The sequence below is a fragment of the Morone saxatilis genome, unplaced genomic scaffold, assembly GCF_004916995.1.
Source record: "Morone saxatilis isolate NCDOM2014 unplaced genomic scaffold, NCSU_SB_2.0 Contig2, whole genome shotgun sequence".
Taxonomy (NCBI): Eukaryota; Metazoa; Chordata; class Actinopteri; family Moronidae; genus Morone; species Morone saxatilis.
In genome coordinates, this window is record NW_023339762.1 from 12,043,126 (window position 1) to 12,065,445 (window position 22,320).

Consider the following 22,320-nt stretch of genomic DNA (forward strand, 5'->3'; position numbering starts at 1 on the left):
TTAGCCCCTTTGGATGAATTTGGGGGAACATATCAAAGAAGTTCTCCTTAATGTGACCAGAAACTGACTTTACATGAAGGTTACAGCTCTATATCAAGTTGTTGCTGCTTTGTTCCCTAAGGCTGTTGTAAATATTCATAGTTTTCATCAAAAAAAAAGTATTGTTTCCGTTGAGATGGGAACTGTTGTTAATACACAATAAAAATAATAATTTTCTTCCGCCAAGGGGGATGTATTAGAAAAACATGTCACTCCACAGAAAATAGCCAAGCCAAAAGTATTTGGTTACAGTGAGGAAAATACAGGAGCATAATACAGAGCCCAAAAGGATATTATTTTGTGCTCGGGTTATCCAAGATCTAGGTGTATTCAACCCTCAGACAAACACTTTTACTCCTCTTACAACATGGCAGTGCAAATAGAGACAGATCCTGCTGGTGAATAACACTGTTACAAGGTCGGTCTCTGGGGTGGATAAGAGGAACAGCAAACACCCTGCTGTCTAGAGGAAAGAATAGGTGGCTGTCATCTATCTGCCTGGCAGAGGAGGAGGAGGGACATGGAGAAATAGAGGAGGGAGGGGTGAGGGTAAACATGATTTAGCCCCAATGATCTCCACAGGGGCTCATGCAAAGGTAAACCCCCACCACCCACCCATCCATCCACCACCACCCGCACTCAACCAGTCCAATACACATGGGACATGATGGGGGGGTGCAAGGGGAATAAGAATCGGGGTTATAATCATGGTGATATCATGATAAAAAGAGGGAGTGGGGTTGATAGAGAGTGTGAGATCGATAGAACAAAGCACTCTCACTTTAAGTAGCATCCATCCAACAGGAGTGCTATGATATCTGTCACCATATCAGCCCCCCCCCCCAGCCCCAGGGTTTTGTTTTGTTTTTTTCAGCCTTTTTGGGTAGAAACAGTACTGAAGAAATGATGCTGTTATACTGGAAGTAGTGATTTCCCTCCCACAGTTTGGGTTTTCAATTTCAGGCAAACCAAACCTACCATTCAGGCTCCAAACAGCTTGGTCTTGACAGATGTGTGTGTGTGTGTGTGTGTCGGTGAGTGTGTGTTGGCAAACCGTTCGTCAGCCATATGGAAATGTCACAGAGTAATCATAAACAATTATCCTCCCCAGCTCTCAGAGCAGCAGAAAAGGGCACATTTACATAAAGACACAAAGGCTCTGCCACTTACATCTAAAGGAACAGGCGCCCTGAAGCTCAGCACACACTTAAAAAATATCAGAAACTAAATGGTGGTGTTTTTCTAATACCTGCCTTTGATATCCTTTATTCTGCATATTGGGAAGCTTGTAGATGCCGAAAGATCACGTCCTTCACTTGAGCATCTGGGATGCAAATGGTGCACTATAAAGCTACCAGGTTGTATAGAAACAGGACTATCACATCATGTAATGATATTTTCCTCATTGAAAGCAGACTGGAGGTAGACATAAAAACCAGCTATAGATCAATTCAAACCAGGCTTTCCGCCCAGCAGTAAATCAAGGAGCTGGACACAGAGGAGGTGGGAATGGATAATGGATGCTATGGCAGACGAACAGCCGACACAGAATGAATCCACTGAGGATTGGATGAGGAATGAGAGGATGGAGGGAGGGGTTGGCTTGGAGTGGCAGGAAGAGGGGGTGGGTGGAGTTCAGAAGGGTAATGGGGCAGCTGCTTGTTTGGTCGCAATGATCACCAATCGACGGACAAATAATGTGATTCTGTTGCCATGAAAAAAAGTAGCTAACCCTCTTACAGGCAGCCTTTGTAATTGAGGACTGGGGATGTCAACAGAGGGCCAAACAAATTCATAGGCTTACAGACTGTCAGCCAAAATCAAAGGTAATCCAGCACATTGTGGTTGGAATATAATATTTTATAGCATGGTCAAACTGTGGCCTCTATATAAAATTTCATTGTTGTCTGTTACCAGTAAAAATTTATTAAAAAAAAAACAAACAAAAAAAAACAGTTTTATTAGTTTTATTGATAGTTTATGTGCCTGGCGTGGCATTTAAAAGCCTGTTGCTTATTTCACCCGGCCTCATATCACTAGGTGGCAGTAAAGTCAAGAGGGAAAATCTGTCAAACATAAACAAATTGATGGATCATCATCCAGTAGCTGAAGGTCATCAGAGATCATTGCCGCTGAGTGTGAGAGTCAGTTATTTTGGCTGGAATAATATGGACATCCTTTCAACCACCTACACTTCTCACTGATGGATTCATCTTTCATAAAAACTAATCTTTGGTTTCATTTTGGAAGAAATCAACAACCCCACTAATCCCCAAAAAACTTTACCCGGGAAAAGGAATTAATGTACCTGAATAAACAGAAGGCAACGAGTCCTTGCCAGAGGGAGAGAAAGTAAATCCAAGACACTAGATATCAGCCTTCCCCGCTTCCTGACACCATTGCTGTGTGATAATGCACCAGATGGCGGGCTGCTCTCTCGTTATTACCCTGACAATATGACTCTAATGGAAGTGGAAGTGCCACAAGTGAGCGCCAAAAAGATGGAGCCCAACTGTCGTGTTCCATAAGGCCTTTCTATAGCTGCTTCACACTGAGGAGACTGAGGCAGGTGTAGGCATCCATATTTACACACAGCCCCCAGCTTCTGCTCACAGTACAGGGCGGTGTTACTGTTGAGTGTGTATTTTAGGTTGTAGGTGTATGTGTGTGGTGTACACGGTTGTGTGTGCATTTGTACAGTTGTCTTACCCACTTGCGTTACGATTTTGGTGGGTTGAAATCCTAGGTTTCTTTGTCATCATTTCCTTCTGATCCATGTAACTCTAAATAGATCCAGAGCTTGTGCAGCAGGAGAGCAGGATTGTATAGACAATGCCAACACACACACACACACATAGATATAATTTAATTTCGTGGAGACTGACTGTAACCATAACCACTGACAAAAATCAGCTTTTCTCTAACTGGGGACACAGACCTTTTGTAACTTTGGTTGTTTTTGAGTAGTCTTTTATGACTTGATGTTCATCAAACACATGTATTAATTGTTGGACAACTCCTGACAGTTTGATTATGTTAGATCTAATTTTCAATGAGCCAATGACAGGGTGGTTCGTAACACACACACGCGCGCACACACACACGTAAAGTACATTTACATTTTCAGTATAATAGTAATAGATGTAGTTACTAGTTACTTTTCAGATTAAGATTATAAGTAAAAAAAAAACACACTTATAAACCACAATGCATTGTTGAAGATGAAACCTGTGGTTCTACCCTTGTTGGTTTAATTGGGACCCCTTGTAACATTTTAGATGTCTATGAGTTTTTTCCATCTGCAGCTCTGGGACTTGACTACCTTATACATTAAAACTCTACCCTGGCCAGATACAACAGTAAAATGCTGTTTATACATTGATGCATCATTATTAATAATAATGTATTAGATAACAATATGTCAATAACAGGACCAGTACCTAAGAATTAGTATTTTTATCTGATACTTCTGTGCATTAACTTTAGTAGGATTTTGAATGCACTTATAATTTGTAAATTGTTGCATTTATTAGTAAAGGCTACTTCCACCTCTACACACACACACATACATGCATCCAGGCACAACACAAGCAGACATATACACAGCATTTCTTGCTGGTTTAAAAGTGTGAATGTTTATTAATTTCTATGGCTGTTGAATTGGCTATTATTAGTATGTGTTATAATTTGTGTTATGCAGTGAATAATTATGGTTACATTATGTTGCACAAAGCTTGCTGAATAACAGGGTTTGTATGAATCACTGAATCTAACGCCATTCAGAGCATCACTCATTTCAACAGAGGGCAATGACATTTTGAGAAAAGAGTCTGAAAATGGAAATTAAAGCAGATAATTATTTATTCATTCATTATATTTCCAGTAGCTTGCATTTCATACTTGCACTAAAAGGAGAAACTTAAATAGAGAAAGAAAAAATCTGTTAGTACAAATCTGTTTCTTAAATACAAAACCATTTGCAATACTGTCAGAAAAAAGCATCACTTTGGCAGTATACTGGGACTGTGTAGAGCCAATACAAATCAGAATAATATAATTCTTTGCATCAATTAATATTGTTGCTATATCCTACATGTTTTCACAAAATACCAAAGTTATGTAACTCGCTGACAAGCAAATCAGAAAACAACCAGAATTGAAATGTATATGCAATTTTCTGTCCAGTTAGTTACAGTACAATATACACTGTGCACAGCAAGAAAAAATGAGTATATATATTCTCTACAAGTACTCTATATTTAATACAGTCCTATCAACAAGTTAAACCATATCATGCACAATATTGCCTCTTAGGCTGCCTTACAAGCTGCTTGTACCTGTACAATGGATGAAGGTATTTACAAATTGAACAAATATTCTACATGTCTTAAAAAAAAAAAAAAACTTGATGCAAGTTAAGAGAAAATAAATCTTGATCCCATCCAAAGGCCCTCAAGTGTAGTTAGTAAAAGTGAACAATTTTGCCCTAATAGGTATTGAATAATGTACCGGATCCATGTGCGCACACACATACACACACACACACACACACACACACACGCACACACATACACACTCACAGATGTCCAAACATTCATACACTGCAGAAATACAATCAGGTACTGTACATAATGACTGCAGGCTTGTACCAGACACGGTTTTAACAATGTTATGTGGGTGCTTCTAGCTTCTTGGAGGAATCGGAGCCAGTCCTGTGTCTCAAGGCATTGGGAGGTGTCTTTAAAAAAAACATGACAAGAGTATATGAATTATTCCTCCCTCCACAGTCCTTTTCTCAAGCTTATCTTATCCATCCTTGGATGTGACTTCTGCAGTCCGACTACTCTCTCTGTTCCAGTCAACTCTGGAGAGAGACTTCGGAATCATATCATTGTTTTGAAGAAAAGGCACTACCTGCTGAAGGGGAAATGCGGGGACTGAAGCAAGCTGTCACGCCCTCAGCGATCCTCACTGGCCTTCAACTCAAACTCAGTAAGAGCAGGTTACATGCAGGGCATAGATTATGTGGTCATATGACATGCCATGCAGCATTTCAGCCTCCTCCTTCATAGGTGTAGTTGGATCATTCACAAGATGAGGATTTATGAATGCAGCAAATCTCAAGCAAGCGGTGTGCACTGCTCCCAATATTCTGTTTACAGATAGTTCACTTTATATATATATATACACTGTACATGATCTGCCTTGTGCACTGTAAATGCATGATGAAATTACATGGATGGATTATATTATTAAATACAGAATCCTGTACAAGCTTCTGTGTTGGAAAAATACGTGAAATAATAGTCATTTACTGTAGACACTGACTACTATTTGAACATAGTAGATAATATAATAACCAAATAACAAAAACAAATATAGTTCAGACGAGCACTGCATAGTCTATTAGAGATTTGTGGTAAGAATGCAACATTTATTAATATCAAAGTGTTAATTAATATATGGATTTAAGTCATATCAGGTATTTTATGCACTATTAAAATCAAATGTCTGGTTGAACTACTCTCTTCTTCCTTCCTAAATGCTGCTTGGGATAAACTGTAAAGAGCACACGTTCCAAAGCCTCTCCATGAAGACTTTCCAAGTGAAACATACGTGTCTTTGATGAGTTGTCTGTATTTCATGTGTCATATGTAGCATTGGGGATGCAGATTTTATCATAAAGCCATGCAGTGTTGGAACAGCCCTCTAAGAGAGAGCTGTGGGGGTTGAGCAGTCAGTGCACCACCTCATACCGGTCTGCTATGCTACACAAAAGAGTTCAAGGAGTTCATGGCGTTAATGGGGGATGGGGCCTCCGAGCTCTCGTGGCCCTCAGCAGTGTCCCTGCTGACACTCTTTCCACTATACTGGCCGATAAACGAGCCATCCTCGTTGAACTGTCCGTCTCCTCCTTCCCCGTAGTCAACTAAACTGTCGTCACTGTCGTCTCTCTTAACTGTCCCATTAGACGGCGTGCGGCTTCCTTTTAACGGTTTATGGTCCTCATTGTCACTGAAGGAGAAAATAACATGCAGGTGTTACAGGTGAGATGATGTGACAGATGCAACAAGGAGATTAGTGATCACTTTTTTAGATGGAGCACTCAACTGCCGATAGTTACTTTTACCACAACCTGCTGTAAGTTTGATAGAAAGTTTTTTTCCACTAAAAATAAGTCATTTCTTTAACTCTTTACTTTTTAAAAGTCAGCAGCATTTGAATTTGGTTGGCTCCATGTCTAAAAAACGGTAGCAATGAATGATTAGTTGGTTTCCGTCAGGCAACAGGGGAATAAAGCTCAAGCAATCATACCCTGTTAAAATTCCCCCTGAAACCAAATATGAAGTGGTAAATGTGCTGTTTCACACAAAGCAACCCCCACCACCCCCCCAGACAGAGGTTGTGATGAAAAACAGAAAATCCAAGGCAATGATGTGAATAAAACTTGGAAAGCAAGGTTTCAGCCAAACATCCCCCAAAGCAAGCATGATAATAATCACAAATTGGCAAAATGCATGAAAAATCTGCAAAGAAAGTTTTCTTTGGATATCAGATAGTCGAAAACATTCCACATACATGAGTTGAACATTAATGAGATAAAATCACAAAGCCATCATAATGCTGAAATGTTTTTATATTTTACTAGAATAGATGTTAATCAGTATGCAAAAGCCTTTTGAGGGATACAAGTAGCACAGTTAAGCCATAAATGAATGACTTCAAAGACTTGTAGGGGCATGATGAAGGCTTTATGACAGAATGTTAAACTTGATGACAGCCTGGGATGCGTGTACAGCGAGCATTTTTCTCCACGGTGACCCGACTATCCGCTGACCCTCCTCACATGCTAGATAAAGACAACAGCGACCCCTCAATCACCCCACACACCATCATCACCCTTACCTTTCCTGAGACCTACACCCCTGCGATCAGATGAGGAGATCCAGCTGAGATCCCACACAACACAACACTCCTAGGGACAACTGCACTATGCACACACTTGAGAAGATTTGTTTTAACTGTGGCACATTAACAGGCACATACGCCATGTACACATGTAGTCTGAACTTACAGTACGCTCTCCTGCAGTCAAACAAGAACAGCTTAGTTGAGTTAAGTTACGCCTTTATTGACATACTGTAAGGTTCCAGCTGAGCTTAATGAAACAGCATGGATATAAAGTATACTCTCACAAAGGCACTATAATATTTATACACTTTGCCTTGTGATTTATTGTCTACTGTTGTTCTTTGAAGTTGATATCCATCGGAGAAATTCCCTTGCAGTGTAAGTAGGTCTCTCATGTTACACAGACTTAGTTTTAAAGGATATGTCTGGTGATATTCTAAATTTATTTAAATGTTGTCCACAAATCCCATAAAAAGACCAAAACACTGAATTGTACTAACAAGTCTTGACTGTGCGTCCAAAGCCTGACAAAGACTATTCCTCTATGTCACAGTACTTTTTAAAGATGAAAGTATTCCTCTGTAGGAATATGGGCTTGAAAGACAGTGCTACAACCAAGCTAGAGGAGTCACTGGTTTTGGTCTATTTAAAGAATTTGTTGACAATAATATTAATGTAGAATATCACCAGCATTATCCTTTAAGAATTATTACTATTAAAAATGGCTACTGGCCTGTTATAAACAGCATTTACCAGCTCTTGTACACTCAGTGATGATTGCTTCCCTCAAACATGCTGATAATTTCATATAAGATCCATATGCATCTATATACTGTATATCTATATATGAACAATAATTCCATTCAACACATTATTGCCTAGAGCAAATTTTCATATCAGATCAGATCTTCACACCATGCATATCACATATTATATTTATATATATCGATATGTATTTATCACAGCATTAAATCCATAGAACAGATTTATGTATACATAATACAAAAAGGAATATAAAATATAAAAGAAAGACCATCTTATAAATTGACTTATAAAAAACAATTCAAAAATGCTAGCTATACAGAAGTAAAGTGCTTCATTTTTCTTTATTCTGCGTGCGATTGGAGAAGCAGCCTAGAAAGAGGATACTAACAAGCATAGCTGGATAAATGCTGTAAGTTAGCAAGAATGATCATTTAGGTCATTTCAGTCCTATGAGAGTTGTGTATGTAAGTAGCAATACACCAGGCAAAGTGTTAATACTATGTATACTGTACACAGAATGTATATGAGTAGCTTATTAGTTGGAATGGGATTTGATGCTTGGGATCCGTTTAGGATGTGTTGCAAATGAATCTAGCTTATATATATTTTTTCCTGACAGTTTTAAGTTTTAAACACACACCCAAATCCCTAAATCCCTTGAACCTGAAGAATCCTGCTTCTCAAATGACACCACGTCATATCAAGCATACACACAAGAGAGTCCAACACAAGTAGCATCCAGGACGTCCCAGAACCCAGAACAAAAATATTGTGCTTCACTGTTGTCGAAGTTCAGACGAGGGGCACTTCTTCTCCTTGTTTCTGTTATTGGTGATCCTGGGTCGGTTACTGGTCGGCTGAAAGGGCTGAAAGAAGGGAGGGAGTGCAAAGCTCCAGCCCAGTCAGAGAGAGCAGATCTGGGCAGAAAGCAGGGGACGGGGCAGGGGTTGATGGGTAAAAATGGGCTCTGGGGGCTCCAGAGGCCGGAGCACTTGCTCTCACCTGTATTCCCCAAAAGTACAGTCATCGTCTTTCATGGGCTGGAACTCCGGGTCTGTGTGTGCGTCCTCCTTCTCTTTGACTAGTGAGAAAGGAGGAAGCAATTTTAACCAGCTTGTAAGAAACGATCATCTGTGAGGGTGTATGTGTACTATTGCATACTATACAATATTATTGTATGGAATACTGCATAAAGGTCTTTTAAATTGTTTTCACTTATTGTGACTACAGCCAAATATTGCTGCCACCAGCAACTTTTCTCATGATAACAATGTATCATTTTATTTTGTTACATCACAAAAAATGTGTTGACATGTGTTGTTTAAGAAGAAACTTCCATACGTTGTTTTAATGGAAAAAGCTATTTTTGTTTTAACAAGACACACTATTGTTGTGTAACTGTGAGAAAGTTTTGTTATATATCAAGATAAAGTGATATTATTATTATTATTTGTCATAACAAGAAAAGCTTATTTTGTAAACAGAATAATAATGTATGTTTTATAACAAATTTACACTATGTCAATACATTGCTTTGTGCTACTACTCACCTGGGTATTTCCCTCCCTTATTCCTCTGGATGAAGCAGATAATGAGGAGGATCAGGATGAGCAGAGCGATGGCACACATGAGGCCAATGAACCATCCTTGTGTGGCGATGTCCACCTGTCTGCTCGCCACAGCTGGCCAGAGGAGGAGAGGAGGACATAACATTTAAAACTGGATGATTTTTTCCCCAGTGGGAAGGGGAAATTGAAACAATTATCCGCCATTATGTGCTAAACAAACATGTCGCAAGTGTGATAAGTCATTCTTTTAGTGTGCACTTGTTAGAGATTTCAGTTCATGAGTGGATCATGTTTGCTTATTGCTGCTGCAGAATTTCGTGTTAGACGAGTTAGAAATCTCCTAGAAAAAGCTAATGGTGACTTGAACACATTGAAACCACATTAGTTGACAATGTAGGAAATCAGTCATTCACACTGCACAGTCACAGACACACACAGATTATACACAGACTGTACACATAGGTTTACTGCGGGTGACACTAGGTTGGATATTATACCACTAAACGTATATTAATCTTCTATATGAAATATGATATCCACTTTTTCTAATTACCAAATCTACAGGACAGAATTTAATTACGCTGAATTTCAACCAGACAATCATGCACGCTGCCTCTATAACACTACATGCCTGACATCCAGAGCGACCACAACACATCTGTTAAACCCATGCTTGACTTGATTATATAATTACACAACGGCACAAACTACTACACATTCTACACACGACACAGTGCAAAACCAGGCCAGGCCAGGCCATGGTGGAGGCGACCACCCAGGAACTGCCTCACCTGGGACCGTGACCAAAAGCTCCTTAGAGTGGTGGAGTGGCTGGTCGTGGTGACCCATGGCCACCAAACGCACCCTATAGGCGAGGCCCCCCTTTAAGCTTTTCAGCATAATGTTCTGAGAGCCGTTCACAAGCTCTTTCTGCCACTCCTCTTCATCTTCACCTGCAGGAGGGACGTTCATGAAGAGAGGGACGTTTGAGGGAGCAAACACAACTTCAGATGGGTTGTGGAGATCATGACATCATGGGAACTAATTACTTGAAAAACACATCTACTGACATGGGATTACACTGAAGGCAATGCGGTCTAGATTTAAATCGTCAATATTAATGGAGTTCTAATAAAAAAAAACAATTTAGTCTACAAATGAATTATTACATTGGCCGTGAAAGCTCAACGCACTGCAACTTAGGAAAACAAACAAATGAAGAAAAGAACTTCACCAACTTGACTACACGTGTTCAGCATTTAGAAAGAAAATGACTAAATGATGAATGAATCTTAATCTTGTTTTCCAAATGTGTTGTCAAATTGATGAAGATCTTTCCTTTGTTTCATTTTGTTTATTTTCTTAAGTTGCAGTGCGTTGATCTCTCAGGGGCCATCATAAATTATACATGCGGTGATGAGCTAGATATGGAATGTGTTTGATGATCACAAGATTACGTTTTGGATAACTACATTTTCTAAATTACTGGGATCTATGATTATGATATTCCCTAATTGAATTCATTAAACAGCAGGTGTGAGAGAGCCATACTACAATAACAGTGTTTGTTGTTTGCCCTCACTGCAGGTGGATAAAAATAAAGGAGAGCCCTTCAGTCAAAATCAATTGGCATAACAAGAATGTTTGTGCTGCTTTTTATGATGTCTGCGTAAGTTCCAGCGTGATTGTCATGGGATATGCACGCAACTCCAGTCAATAACAGGACTGGGTAATTAGCGATCCAATCACAGACCGCCTTGTTTATCACATCTGGCTCCACGTTGGCAGGATCCAGCATCAACGTGACTGCCAATATTTCTGTTCACCTGCACAAGCCAATTATGAAGTATGGGTCTCTTGCCACCTATGTGTGGAACGGACAGAAATCAAGGTGTGTTTCTTTGCTTACTGTTTTCTACTATGTATTCTACATAAACATTTTTCTCCGGCCCCTGGTACTCCCAACTGATCAGGGCCCCGCCCTCTTGAACCGAGGAGGTAACATTCCCAAAAGGACTCACGGGCAGTGCTGAGCATACAAGAGAAAAGACAACCATCAAGATCGGTCTGTTGGTCAAAGGACAATCCAATAACTGGCAATTAATTGCTTTGATATAATTACATTTCCATTAAATGCTCTTAGCGTCACTGAATCTAGAGCCTCATAGCCTTACACAATAGCAATTTCAAATCAGGACACTACGCCAACGAGCAAAAGAATACACAAAGCTGATCACATAACAAATCAGACATCTAGTGCACTAAGATCACAGCAGTATCTGTACCCTTGTGGGGCGGATGGCGTGGAGGAGACCGTGCAATGGGATGAGAGGTTTGGGTGTTTCCTGTAAACAACACGGAGAAGGGTAAAGACCGCACCACACACGAGACACACACAGAAAAGCAGGCAGAGACACCACAGACACTGAAGTCATTATACACAGTGCACACAGTTCAGTGGCATGCCCAGCAAACTCTTGCCATGCAGCGGGAAGCATCACCAGCAGCCACCATTGAAGAAATGAGAAGGGGTCAAAGTCGCCAAAGGCACAGTTAAAAGAAAAGCAGCCTAGCGCTTTGAAAAGACTCATCTAGTTTTATCACATGACATTAAAAAAGGCACAAGTCACATAGCATCTTTATCTATGTGGCTTTGAACTTTCCCCAGCTTTGAACTTAGCAGAGCATTTTGGTGGGCCGCAGAATTTGAGAGAGACAGGCGGGGGGGATTGCTTAAAGCTTGTGAGTGCATGCTTGTGTTGAGTTTTGGAGCTATGTAGCTGTATCTGTAAAACATGCATCCCTCTAGATACCACCGGTACCTGTGCCCAGATCTACGTCAGGCTGTGATATTAGAGCTTGTAAAGAGAAACAAGACACAGAGAAACAACAGGACAGGGGTCACTATGGGATAACCCCCCCACCCCGCCCCCAACTGTGTCACGGTACGTAACAGTAACACATTCACATGGTCATGCTGTGTCATTTAAGAGATGATCTGTCTGAGGTTTTATAACAGCATGGGTAACCTTGTGCAACAATGCAACAGGATCACATTCATGTTCCACTTAACATGGACAAAGATAAAGAGCTTATGTACATCATGCTATGTACAATGCTAAAAATAAAAAAAAATGCTGTGGAATAGTGTGCATTATACAGTAAATTGTACATGTTGGACGAACATTTCACAAACACAATAAACTTGTTCTGTTTAGTTCTGACTTAACTCGACATATTGATGTCTCAAGGTCTTTTTCAGTTAAACGATTGAATGTTTATTCTATACGATGTCAGAAAAACAATAATCTTCAAATTGCTTCTTTTGTCCAACCAGCAGTCCCAAACCACTGTAAACTTGAAGATTACAACACTCAATCATCGTTTTTTATACTTTTTACAAAAAGCAATATGTATTCCTACTGAATAAAAATAATTACTAGAAAAATATAAATAGCCATAAAAAACATACACTATTAAAATAAAAGCTTTCACCCATTAACCCATCAACCACCGTGATGAAGGCAAGAAATCATTTGATGAATGAATGTACTGTACTGTGTAGCGTACTGTGAGTAGTGTGTACTGAAGAGTTGTGTGATGTGTTTTAACTTTGCATGGGTTCATACTGTACTGTAGATTCATGGGACATTTCGATCCTCTTACCTGAGTTATCGAAATACTTTATATTGATTAGGTTAAATATTCATCTTGCGCTCCAGTTGAAGAAACATGAACACTATTCAGATCATTTACTTTTACTCGTCTGCATGTGCTGACTTACCTTCGTCGATGATGGTGTGAGCTTCCTGAGGAATGGTTGGGCCTGCTCCCCTGACTGTTTTTGCATTCAAATAAAACTTGTAGCGTGTGTTGTACTTGAGGTTGGACAAAGTGACTGAGGTCTCATTGGCGGGCAGGGCCAGCTCCTCCACTGGGCCCAGCTCATTGGAGTTATTGACTACAGGGGTGGAGGATGGGTGACAAGAAAAATGGGATGGAAGTTTGGAAGTAGTGAGGTAAGTGGAATAGAGGTATGAGGAGGAGGGGGTCGTAGATGGGGTTGGAGTGTCAATTATGAAAAAAGGTGGAAATGAAAGCATTTGGAGCACAGAGGTGTAGGGTTCAGGAATAGAAGGTGACAAAAGTTGACTTGTTAATTTATGTTGTAATTTAGGCAAAATAACTTGCTTGAAATGCTCTTAGACTACTTTAAATCTTCCTTTCTGTTTTATAATCTGAATCTGAACAGGATGACAGTACATGTACAGGACATGAAAAAGGAGGACATACAAAACTACAAACTACATGAAGGAAGGGGACGTTTACTAAGCAAAGTTTTTTTTTTTAAACTCAGTTGTTGTGTTATGGAAAAAAAAGCCTCACCTGGCTGATATTTGAGGCTGTAGCCAGTGATGCGTCCATTGCGAACATGAGGAGGACTCCATTCAAGGGTTAGAGAGTCTGGGCTGGGGTTGGTGACTGTCAGGGAAGTGGGAGGACCCGGCACTGCAGGAAACACATAAATCATGAAACTCTTAGTAAAGCTAAAAAGGAGTGGAAGGGCTACCTCTTCATTTGTATTTGCATCAGTCTTTTAAAACTTAAATTACTGTAGCTCGTAATGGTACATCCAGATGAATAGTGGATATAAAGTCTTAACAGTAATACAAGTGTTGATCTCAGTTGTGATATAATACACTAAAAGAAAGAAAGTATTCCTTCTCCTACCTCCTTCAGGTGTCTCAAACTGCTGGGTGTGGCTGGGGGGGCCGTCTCCCTTGCCGTTATAAACCCTCACATTGAATGAGTACAGACTGAAGGGGTGCAGACCAGGCAGCATGCCGTGGCTGTGGTTCCCGCTGAAGACCAGGATCTGCTCCATGTGATGGGAGTTGTGTTTGTGGAGGCTGTGCTCTCTCCAGTAGTGCACCTACAAGACACAGTTAGTATACAGTAAGTGTTGAGGGAGTATTATGGTTGGTGGGATTGGTGCACTGCATGTGGTCTTCTGTACTATACCTTAAATCCTTTAAGATGTCCCCGGATTAATTTAGAGGGCACAGGATCCCAGTGTACCTCTGCCAGAGTGCTGTTCATCACCATGACCTGCACATTTTCTGGAGCTGCTATTGGCACTGCACAATAGACAAGGAGCACAACACAACAACAACTAAATACAAAAGGAAACATACTGAGTAAATGTAATAGGTTTAATACCCAAACGCATCACCCCCAAGCTCTTGTACATAGTATGTTTTTTTAAAGGGTCTAAACAGTTGGTCTAACTCACAGTCCTCCCCTGAGTAGCCGTGAGCAATAGCAGGCTCAGGTCCGTCTCCGAGGTCATTCGCAGCCAGAACTTTTATCTCATATGGAACAAATGTGGGCGTTCCAGACACAATGAACTTGGAGTTGTTAGCCACAGTCACTGTGGTCCATTCACCTCCCACCGGCCTCCAGCTCACTTTATAGTGAAGCCCTGGACCATTAGACTTGAAGCCTGACAGCGGCTGCAGAGGGAAAAGTTTTTAATGTAAGTTATCTTTCAATTCTTCAGAAAAAGAGTCTGCATTATAATATACAGTATATAGTTTTGGTCAGTGATAAAATAAAAAGAGAAAAATAAGAAGAAAAAAAGATCATGACAATAACAAGTGCTTTACAAAACAAAGACACTTTCATGTTTCATGGTACTCCCCGGACAACAGTAAATGCTTCAGGATTAAAACAGATAGCTTTACACAACTTTATTACCTTCCATGAGATTACAAGATTATCGTGTTCTGTTCCAAATCCCTGTACTCCAGTTGGGTTCTCATCTGGGGCTAAAAAATATAAAATAACAAAGACAAAATTAAACATTATGCCAAGGAAAACCTTTCACTGAGGATCATATCATTGTACTGAATTGCTTCTGAAATTAGGCATTCAACAAAAGCTGATGTATCTTAATATGTTTACTTACAGAATAGTTATTATTTTCAAGATAGAATCATATGTATGTTATTGTTGATTAATTATGTGTTTATTAAAACATGAATACAAATTAGATTCATTTACAGAGTAAAACTTCAAGAGACAATCAGGAACTCTGAGTCTGTACCTGCAGCTTCTGTTTTGAACACTCTGGAGGGGACACTGGGGCGGCTGAAATCCACACCATTGTGGGCCAAAACTCTGAAGGTGTAATGGACGTACGGTGACAGTTTGAGGTGAGCTGTCGTCTTGGTTCCGGGGACCTCGGTAAGATTATGCCAGTGGCCGCGGTGGTGCAGTGTGTCTTCATACTGGATCAGAAATTCTGTGTAAAATAGAAAAACACAAGTATTGTAGATAACAGAACGCTGAACTGAACGTCAGTGCACTGACAGTATATTTGCATAACTGGAATGAATGCCCTGAAGTTATTTTGGGATATTGTAACACAAAAAAAAGTTTGGTAAAATATATCTAAATATGCTACTCCTGGCACTGCCTTGAGGGTGAAGTGAGGAGAAATGGAAGTGTTTGCAATGTATTAGTAGACAGTGGAGAACTAGATTATCCTGCAGTAGTGGTTTCTTTGGATATATTGGTATTTTTTTTATGCTGTAATTTCATTATTCCAGCTAACCTCAGCTGCTGCCCTCTGTTACTGAAGAAACTACAAACGATCAACTACAACTTACAAACTACTACAAACTAAATGCCAAAAATGGAAGGAATTAAAGGAGTATTAGTTTTTAGTTTAGTTAATTTTGTACTTCCCTAATGTTGGAAGTCTCACTAGAGACAGTTTTAACAGTCAAAATTCAAGTACATCAAACTCTTAAACACACACACACACACACACACACAGGCTTAAGACATACTCTGAATAGGACTGTTATGTTCATCCCCAGGGGTCCAAGTGAGCTGAACACTCCTCTTTTTCTGGTCTGTCAGCTCTAGGTCAGTTGGGGGGTCGGGTCGCTCTGGCGGAGAAACAGCACAGGCAGCAAGATCAACACACAGTTTCAGTCACAGAATAGAAAGGGTTCATGCCACGAGAAGATGAAGCAAAAACAAAAGAGGATATCTGGTTACATACGTTTGTTTCTGTAATACTAGAATCATAATAAATGCTAAGTATGTTGGTTTAACCAAGCACACCTTCAGTTACTCCTCTATTTCTTCATGTTCCATTTGTGGATGTTATTTGCCCTACGATACACATGCAGACATTGCATCATGCATTTGAAACGACTGATGCTCATCTTCCATAATCACTCTGCATGAAATGAGTCCAAGGCTCACTAGAGACGCTAAATTGAAGCTCATGTTTAGGAATAGTAATGATAACGCATGCTTGGAATAAATGAGTGATGAGGAAATTGTGCATTGGAAAATATCCCAAATGGTGCAATGGGGAAATGTCTGCTTTACAAATTGTAAATATGCCTTAATGTGTAACGTTTGCATCAGTGTTTTAATACATTCAAACTTTCAGCAAAAAAATAAAAACATACAATTATAATAATAATTAATAATAAAAAAACCATGAAGACAAAATATAAATGCTGGCAAATCAAAATTAAAGGAAAGCTTTGTAAATGCTCTGTGATTGTCAAATAACAAAATCCTGAGGCCACAACATGCTTCACTTAACAGAAACATCCAACAAACAACACAAGCTCATGTCAGCAGAGCACATCTGGGCGCTCCTGTGTGCTGCAAGTTTACCGTCGACAGCTGGTGTTGGCGTGGCCTCTGCCAGGTAGGAGTGCAGGAGTGAAATGGGGAGTTTAGTGGTCAGTCAGCCGTAAGAAAACAAAGATTATCTGGCTTGCTAAGATGATAACAATCAAATATTCATGCTGCTGACACAAAAGCTGACTAAGTCCACTTCGACCCTCCTAAGTAAACTCTCAGGCAATTAACCTTGAAGGGCTGAAATTCAATCTGTTGTGTGAGTTATTGGACAGATTCACTTTTCTGGGAAGACTTGAGACGGAGACTTTAATAATTTGTGAGTTTGTTTTATGAGTCAGTGAAATTGAGCTCCGGCAAAGCTGAACGTACCGACAACAGTGAGTTGAGCGCTGGCTGAATCATGGTCCAGAGTGGTGTTCATGATGCAGGTGTACTCCCCCGCATCGTTCTCGGTCACACTGGTGATAGTGAGGCTGTCAGCGTCTACGATTAATCTGTAAACAAAGCATTCATACAGACAGTTTAGCACTACATCTGGTTGTATTAAATCTTGAAGCAAAGAGAAATAATACGCATCGAAGCCAGAACAAGTAATCTGCATCAGTAAATATACAGAAAATAAAACAATATGTAACAGTACAATTTTATTAACGGTAAGATTGATAATTAGATACTGGCTAGATCCAATAAACTTAATGTAGAGTTTAGTGAGACATCTCCAGGTAGCTCTGACCTCTCATCATCGGGCAGCTCCCCATCGTCTTTGAGCCAGGTCATGGTGGGGATGAGAGAGGGGTCGTGTTTCACCTTACACTCAAACACCACAGACCTGCCCCTCTGGACCACTTTGTACTCTGGCTGCTTCAGGATTCGAGTGGGCTCTGATGGGTGGGGACAAGGAGGCAAGGTTCAGTTTACATTTGCTAAAATTAAAAAATATAAACAATAAGTCAGTTCATAAGTACGTTTTTTATAAACCGTGTATCGGAATGACTTTTATTACAGTACCAGTTACACCAAAATTAGGTCTTAAAATTGCTTATTTTGTGACTAACATTCAAACATCCCAGTATGCAATTTAAAATTAACAACCGGCAAAGGGCAATTAATTTGAGAAGCTGTTACCAGAAATAACTTTATATTTTACATACATGACATTTTAACTTTTTTAACCTTTTTATTATCATGTTTTCTTTCTTTCTTAGTTTTTATTTGTATTGACTTTCTTGCAGGTGTACAACTGACATTTCTTTCTGTTTATGTCCTTTAAAAAGAGAGGTCACTGCTGCTCTAATTAAGGCTTAATGTCAAAGCTTGTCAGCAGATATGTTAACCCATTAATTGTAAATAAAATTCACCTAAAGATCATTGCGAGGTAACTTTTGCTATGTTGAGTCTACTCTGGCTTTTATCACAAACATCACACTGTAATAGCACTATGTGAGTTATTAGGTAGTTCTTTGCAATCCCTGGCTTCTAATTATAGTATCTTCAGTGCACTCTCACCTTTGACCTCCAGGTAGATGTGATTCTCATAGATACCGAGGCTGTTCCTGGCCACGCAGGTGTATTTGCCACTATTGTGGGCTTGAGCTACGTGAATCTCTAAAGTCCCATTGTCATGAAGGATGTAAGGGTCTCCATCCAGGGTGCTGGACCGACTGTCTTTGAACCTGAGACAGAGAGGCAGTGGTTTTCAGCTTTTAAGAGAAAAACAATACAAACACATTCCTCTGTCAAAAGCTCATTAACTCACCATGTAATGTTAGGGATGGGTGACCCAAAGGAAGCACAGTCCATCATCGCTCTGTGATTTTTGATGACCTGGTAGACTTTGTTGGCTGGTGTCAGCACTCTGGGCGGCTCCGCTGCAATGAGGCAAGCAGCAATTATTGTCAGGTTAATAAACTCCAGAGATCAATGTAAATGTAAAACAGCATTCTAATACAAATGGATGCTTGTGTAATGAACTTACAGAGCACATTGACGAAGGCATTGGACAGGAGGTAACCGTAATCATTGGAGACATTACACTGGTAGACGGCGCTAGATCCGGTCTGCACAACAGTGAAGATGATGGTGTCCTTGTCCACTGTTCTGCTGAGATCCTTAGGGGAATCTGTTCATGGATAACAGGGGTTACAGGTGTAAGATAGGTCTTGGAATTCTGGATGAACGTTGTAAAGAAGCTTCTGTAGGGATGAACATGCTGTCGGTAACTTTCTGGGGTCTTAGTAGCCAAACAGATAACTTTGGTTTTTAGTTATGCATCGCACGGGTAAGGCAAGGTATTACACCTAAATAGATTTGAGTGGCAAACAAAATGTGTATGTTAAATATGAAGCTACAGCCAGCAGCTGGTTAGCTTAATTAATCGTAAACACTAGAAACAGGGGGAAAAGCTAGCATGGCTCTGTCCAAAAGAAACTAAATGTGTCTACCGGTACCTCTGAAGTTCACTAATTAACACATTGTATCACACTTATTTAACCTGTACAAAAAACGTGTAAAATCGACAAGTTGTAGTGAGTTCTGCTGGTTGTCTGGGCCCCTCACAGTGACGATCATTTTTGTATTTTTGGAAAATGTTAGACTATCCCTTTGAGAGTAAACACTAATGCACTGTACTTACTTTGTGAAATAGAAAAAAAGGGTTTTGAAGTAACACATTTTCCTCACTGTGAGGTATTGAAAAAAGTATTGTTTTTGTGTCTGTATCAAACTGAGGTATCATAAATATCAAACGTCAACCCCATAGGGAAGAATATGCTACGCAGTACCAAGATATTTACAAATCTATGATTTGAAAAACAAAAATTCTTTCTCAAATAATGCAATTAAACTGCCAACAAGCCTTCTAAGCACGGTGAGCTTTAGTCAAAAGAACAGGTTGCACTCACTCTCTATGGGGATGCCATTCATAGCCCAGGTGACGGAGGGCTTGGGCGTGCCACTGGCCCTGCAGGTCAACACGCCGTTCTCTCCTGGAGCTAGAACAAGGTTCCTGGGGGCGCCGCTGATCCAATATGGAGCGGCTGAAAATAGAACAGAGCGCAGCAGAAGGCTGGAGAATTAATCACTGAACATGCTGCCCTGTTGGCATCTGTGCATAAATCAATTATAAGATGGAGGGAGAATGAGGAGACAGAGAGAAGGAGTGACCATGTCGCCACATTCACAGAGTGAACAGCATGATGGGATGCCGTGCGTTTCATCACTGACTAACCATTGACCATGACGTGGATGGTGTGGTGCACCGAGCCGAGCCGATTCCTGCCGGTGCAGCGGTAGTCTCCTGCATCTGACTCAGACACGTTCACAATACGAAGGGTCCTCTGGTAGTGCAGGAAGGATGTTCGCTTGGCTGGTAGATCTCCGCTCACTTTGGTCCAGGAGATTTCAGGGGTGGGCCTGGATTCAAAGGGAGAGAGAGACGCAAGAGACAAAGAGTGATGATGACACTTGAGCAGGTGGGCACTTGAGGCTTTCATGAGTGAAGTAATGGCGGATACTTTCACTTACAGTCCTTCGGCAATGCACTCCATCTCCAGCACCTGTCCTCTCAACACAGTCTTGGAGCTGGAGGGGCCAGATGGGATTAGGAAGGTTGGCTTCCTCTCATCTGCTGGCTCTTCTATGATTGCACACACACAGATTCACACAGAAAACCATTACCAACTCCTCTGCATAGGTTCATAACAGAGTGAAGATCCAGGCCCGAACCAGGCCTTTCACATTCACAATGCTTTCTTGGCTATTCTCTGGTATAATGAAACCTTTCTTCTACACCAAGCCACTTCATTACAGACCACAATTGTCATGTTTTATGGTTAGATGTAAATTTTATAGCCATGTTGTGTTTTATTGCTCTGCTTTCTGTAGGTGTTTATTGCCAATTAATTGCCCTCTGGGGTTATAATAGAGACTAAAATGAATCTAATATAGAACTGACAAATAGAGACATGAAGATCTGCTTTCTGCTGCTGAATTGGTAAATAGCTAATCTGCTAAACTAATAATAAAATAATCAGACTAAATGTTTATGATGATGGTGATGATGATAACTTGACACCATGGCATGTGAGCAATTTCATGAGAATCAAACTGCTTGCATGTTTCGGTTTAGCCAGTGTGTGGTAGGGTAAGGTTTTCTGAGCAATGAGAAATGAAGTGAGATGAAAATTATTCATATCAGAGAGATTAACAGGTGCACTTTAAAATTAGGCAGCAGGGAAAGAGTGATTTTAAGGAATGAAGATTGCAGCTGGCTGTTTGACAGAGGAAAGGCAAACAAAACAAAGAATTTTATTAATGTATTTATACTTTAAGAATTAATTTGTTGTGTATCACCAGATTACATTATAATATGTTTACATTAGATTATATAAATTACACAATTAGCTCAGTCTATACTGAAATCATCATGCAGTGCTAGTTTAAGCAATTCATAGTAGGAAGGAAGTGAATAATTATTAAAAGGGTTTTGATTGGAAAGAGCAGGAGTGACAGAAAGGAAGACAATTAACTTGGATTCTTGGATTTAGGGGTTAGTGTTAGTGGATAACAGCTAGAGCTTGATGCTCTGTGTTGGGGTAAACACTAGGGGGTGCCAGATGTCACCCCTAAATGAATCAGTGAGATTGTAGAAAGCCTTGGGTTGACGGGTTGACAGGCTGAGGCGGGTTAGTGTTAGTGGGTAAAAAGCTAGAGTTTGGAGCTCTAGGTTGGAGGGGGTAAACACTAGGGGGTGCCAAAACTCACCACTAAATAAATCAGTGTCATTGTAAAAAGCTGCCATTGTGTCATTGATTGCATCCACTGTAACACAACAGAGAAATCAAACACGCCACAGGTTGAAATCAACAGGCACATAAAAAAAAAAACACACACACACACACACACACACACACACACACATTAACATGAGAGTGTTTAGAATTAAAAATGCCAGCACAAAACTTTAAATTACTTAAGAATTTAAAATTCAAATAACTGTAATCTTGTGGGAACACCATGTCGACATGTCGGCTGCAAAACGCTACACTGACTGAGAGCAGTCTTTGTTGTTGGTGGCGAGTGCGTATACAAAACGTCTCACAGAAGTAATAAAATGAACGCCTGCTGGCAGATAGCGCAAGGAGCCATGAGAGCTCTGACAATATGTCTTTTCAGTGGGATGACGACCACTGGCATCTCTGAGGATGAAATCAGAGATAGGAAATGCTGTTCCCCTCCTACGCAGTCATGCTAGCACATGCCTCTCATGTGGACACATTACACTCTATTCATTTCAGTTATGGTAGCTCATTAAACCTTCTGTGCATTAGACATCCTTTATCTTCTCCTCACACACACACACACA

The 22,320-nt window shown here is 40.3% G+C and overlaps 1 protein-coding gene across 1 annotated transcript in view; it reads right to left on the reverse strand.

Moving 5' to 3' along the window:
- Window positions 1-3,893: 3,893 nt before the first annotated feature.
- The window catches only part of LOC118330502 (neuronal cell adhesion molecule-like), a gene marked incomplete in the record, with an annotated part of 68,766 nt that continues 50,339 nt past the window's right edge, over window positions 3,894-22,320 (reverse strand). Inside the window, 25 exon segments of the mRNA XM_035665051.1 lie at window positions 3,894-6,054; window positions 8,719-8,797; window positions 9,267-9,398; window positions 10,076-10,237; window positions 11,194-11,313; window positions 11,570-11,629; window positions 12,107-12,142; window positions 13,069-13,245; window positions 13,671-13,793; window positions 14,016-14,217; window positions 14,307-14,422; window positions 14,578-14,797; window positions 15,042-15,112; window positions 15,391-15,588; window positions 16,139-16,240; window positions 16,989-17,015; window positions 17,328-17,452; window positions 17,692-17,839; window positions 18,465-18,631; window positions 18,715-18,826; window positions 18,934-19,077; window positions 19,859-19,993; window positions 20,185-20,369; window positions 20,481-20,592; window positions 21,720-21,776. Of these exon segments, the coding sequence (XP_035520944.1) occupies window positions 5,808-6,054; window positions 8,719-8,797; window positions 9,267-9,398; window positions 10,076-10,237; window positions 11,194-11,313; window positions 11,570-11,629; window positions 12,107-12,142; window positions 13,069-13,245; window positions 13,671-13,793; window positions 14,016-14,217; window positions 14,307-14,422; window positions 14,578-14,797; window positions 15,042-15,112; window positions 15,391-15,588; window positions 16,139-16,240; window positions 16,989-17,015; window positions 17,328-17,452; window positions 17,692-17,839; window positions 18,465-18,631; window positions 18,715-18,826; window positions 18,934-19,077; window positions 19,859-19,993; window positions 20,185-20,369; window positions 20,481-20,592; window positions 21,720-21,776 (3,257 nt within the window).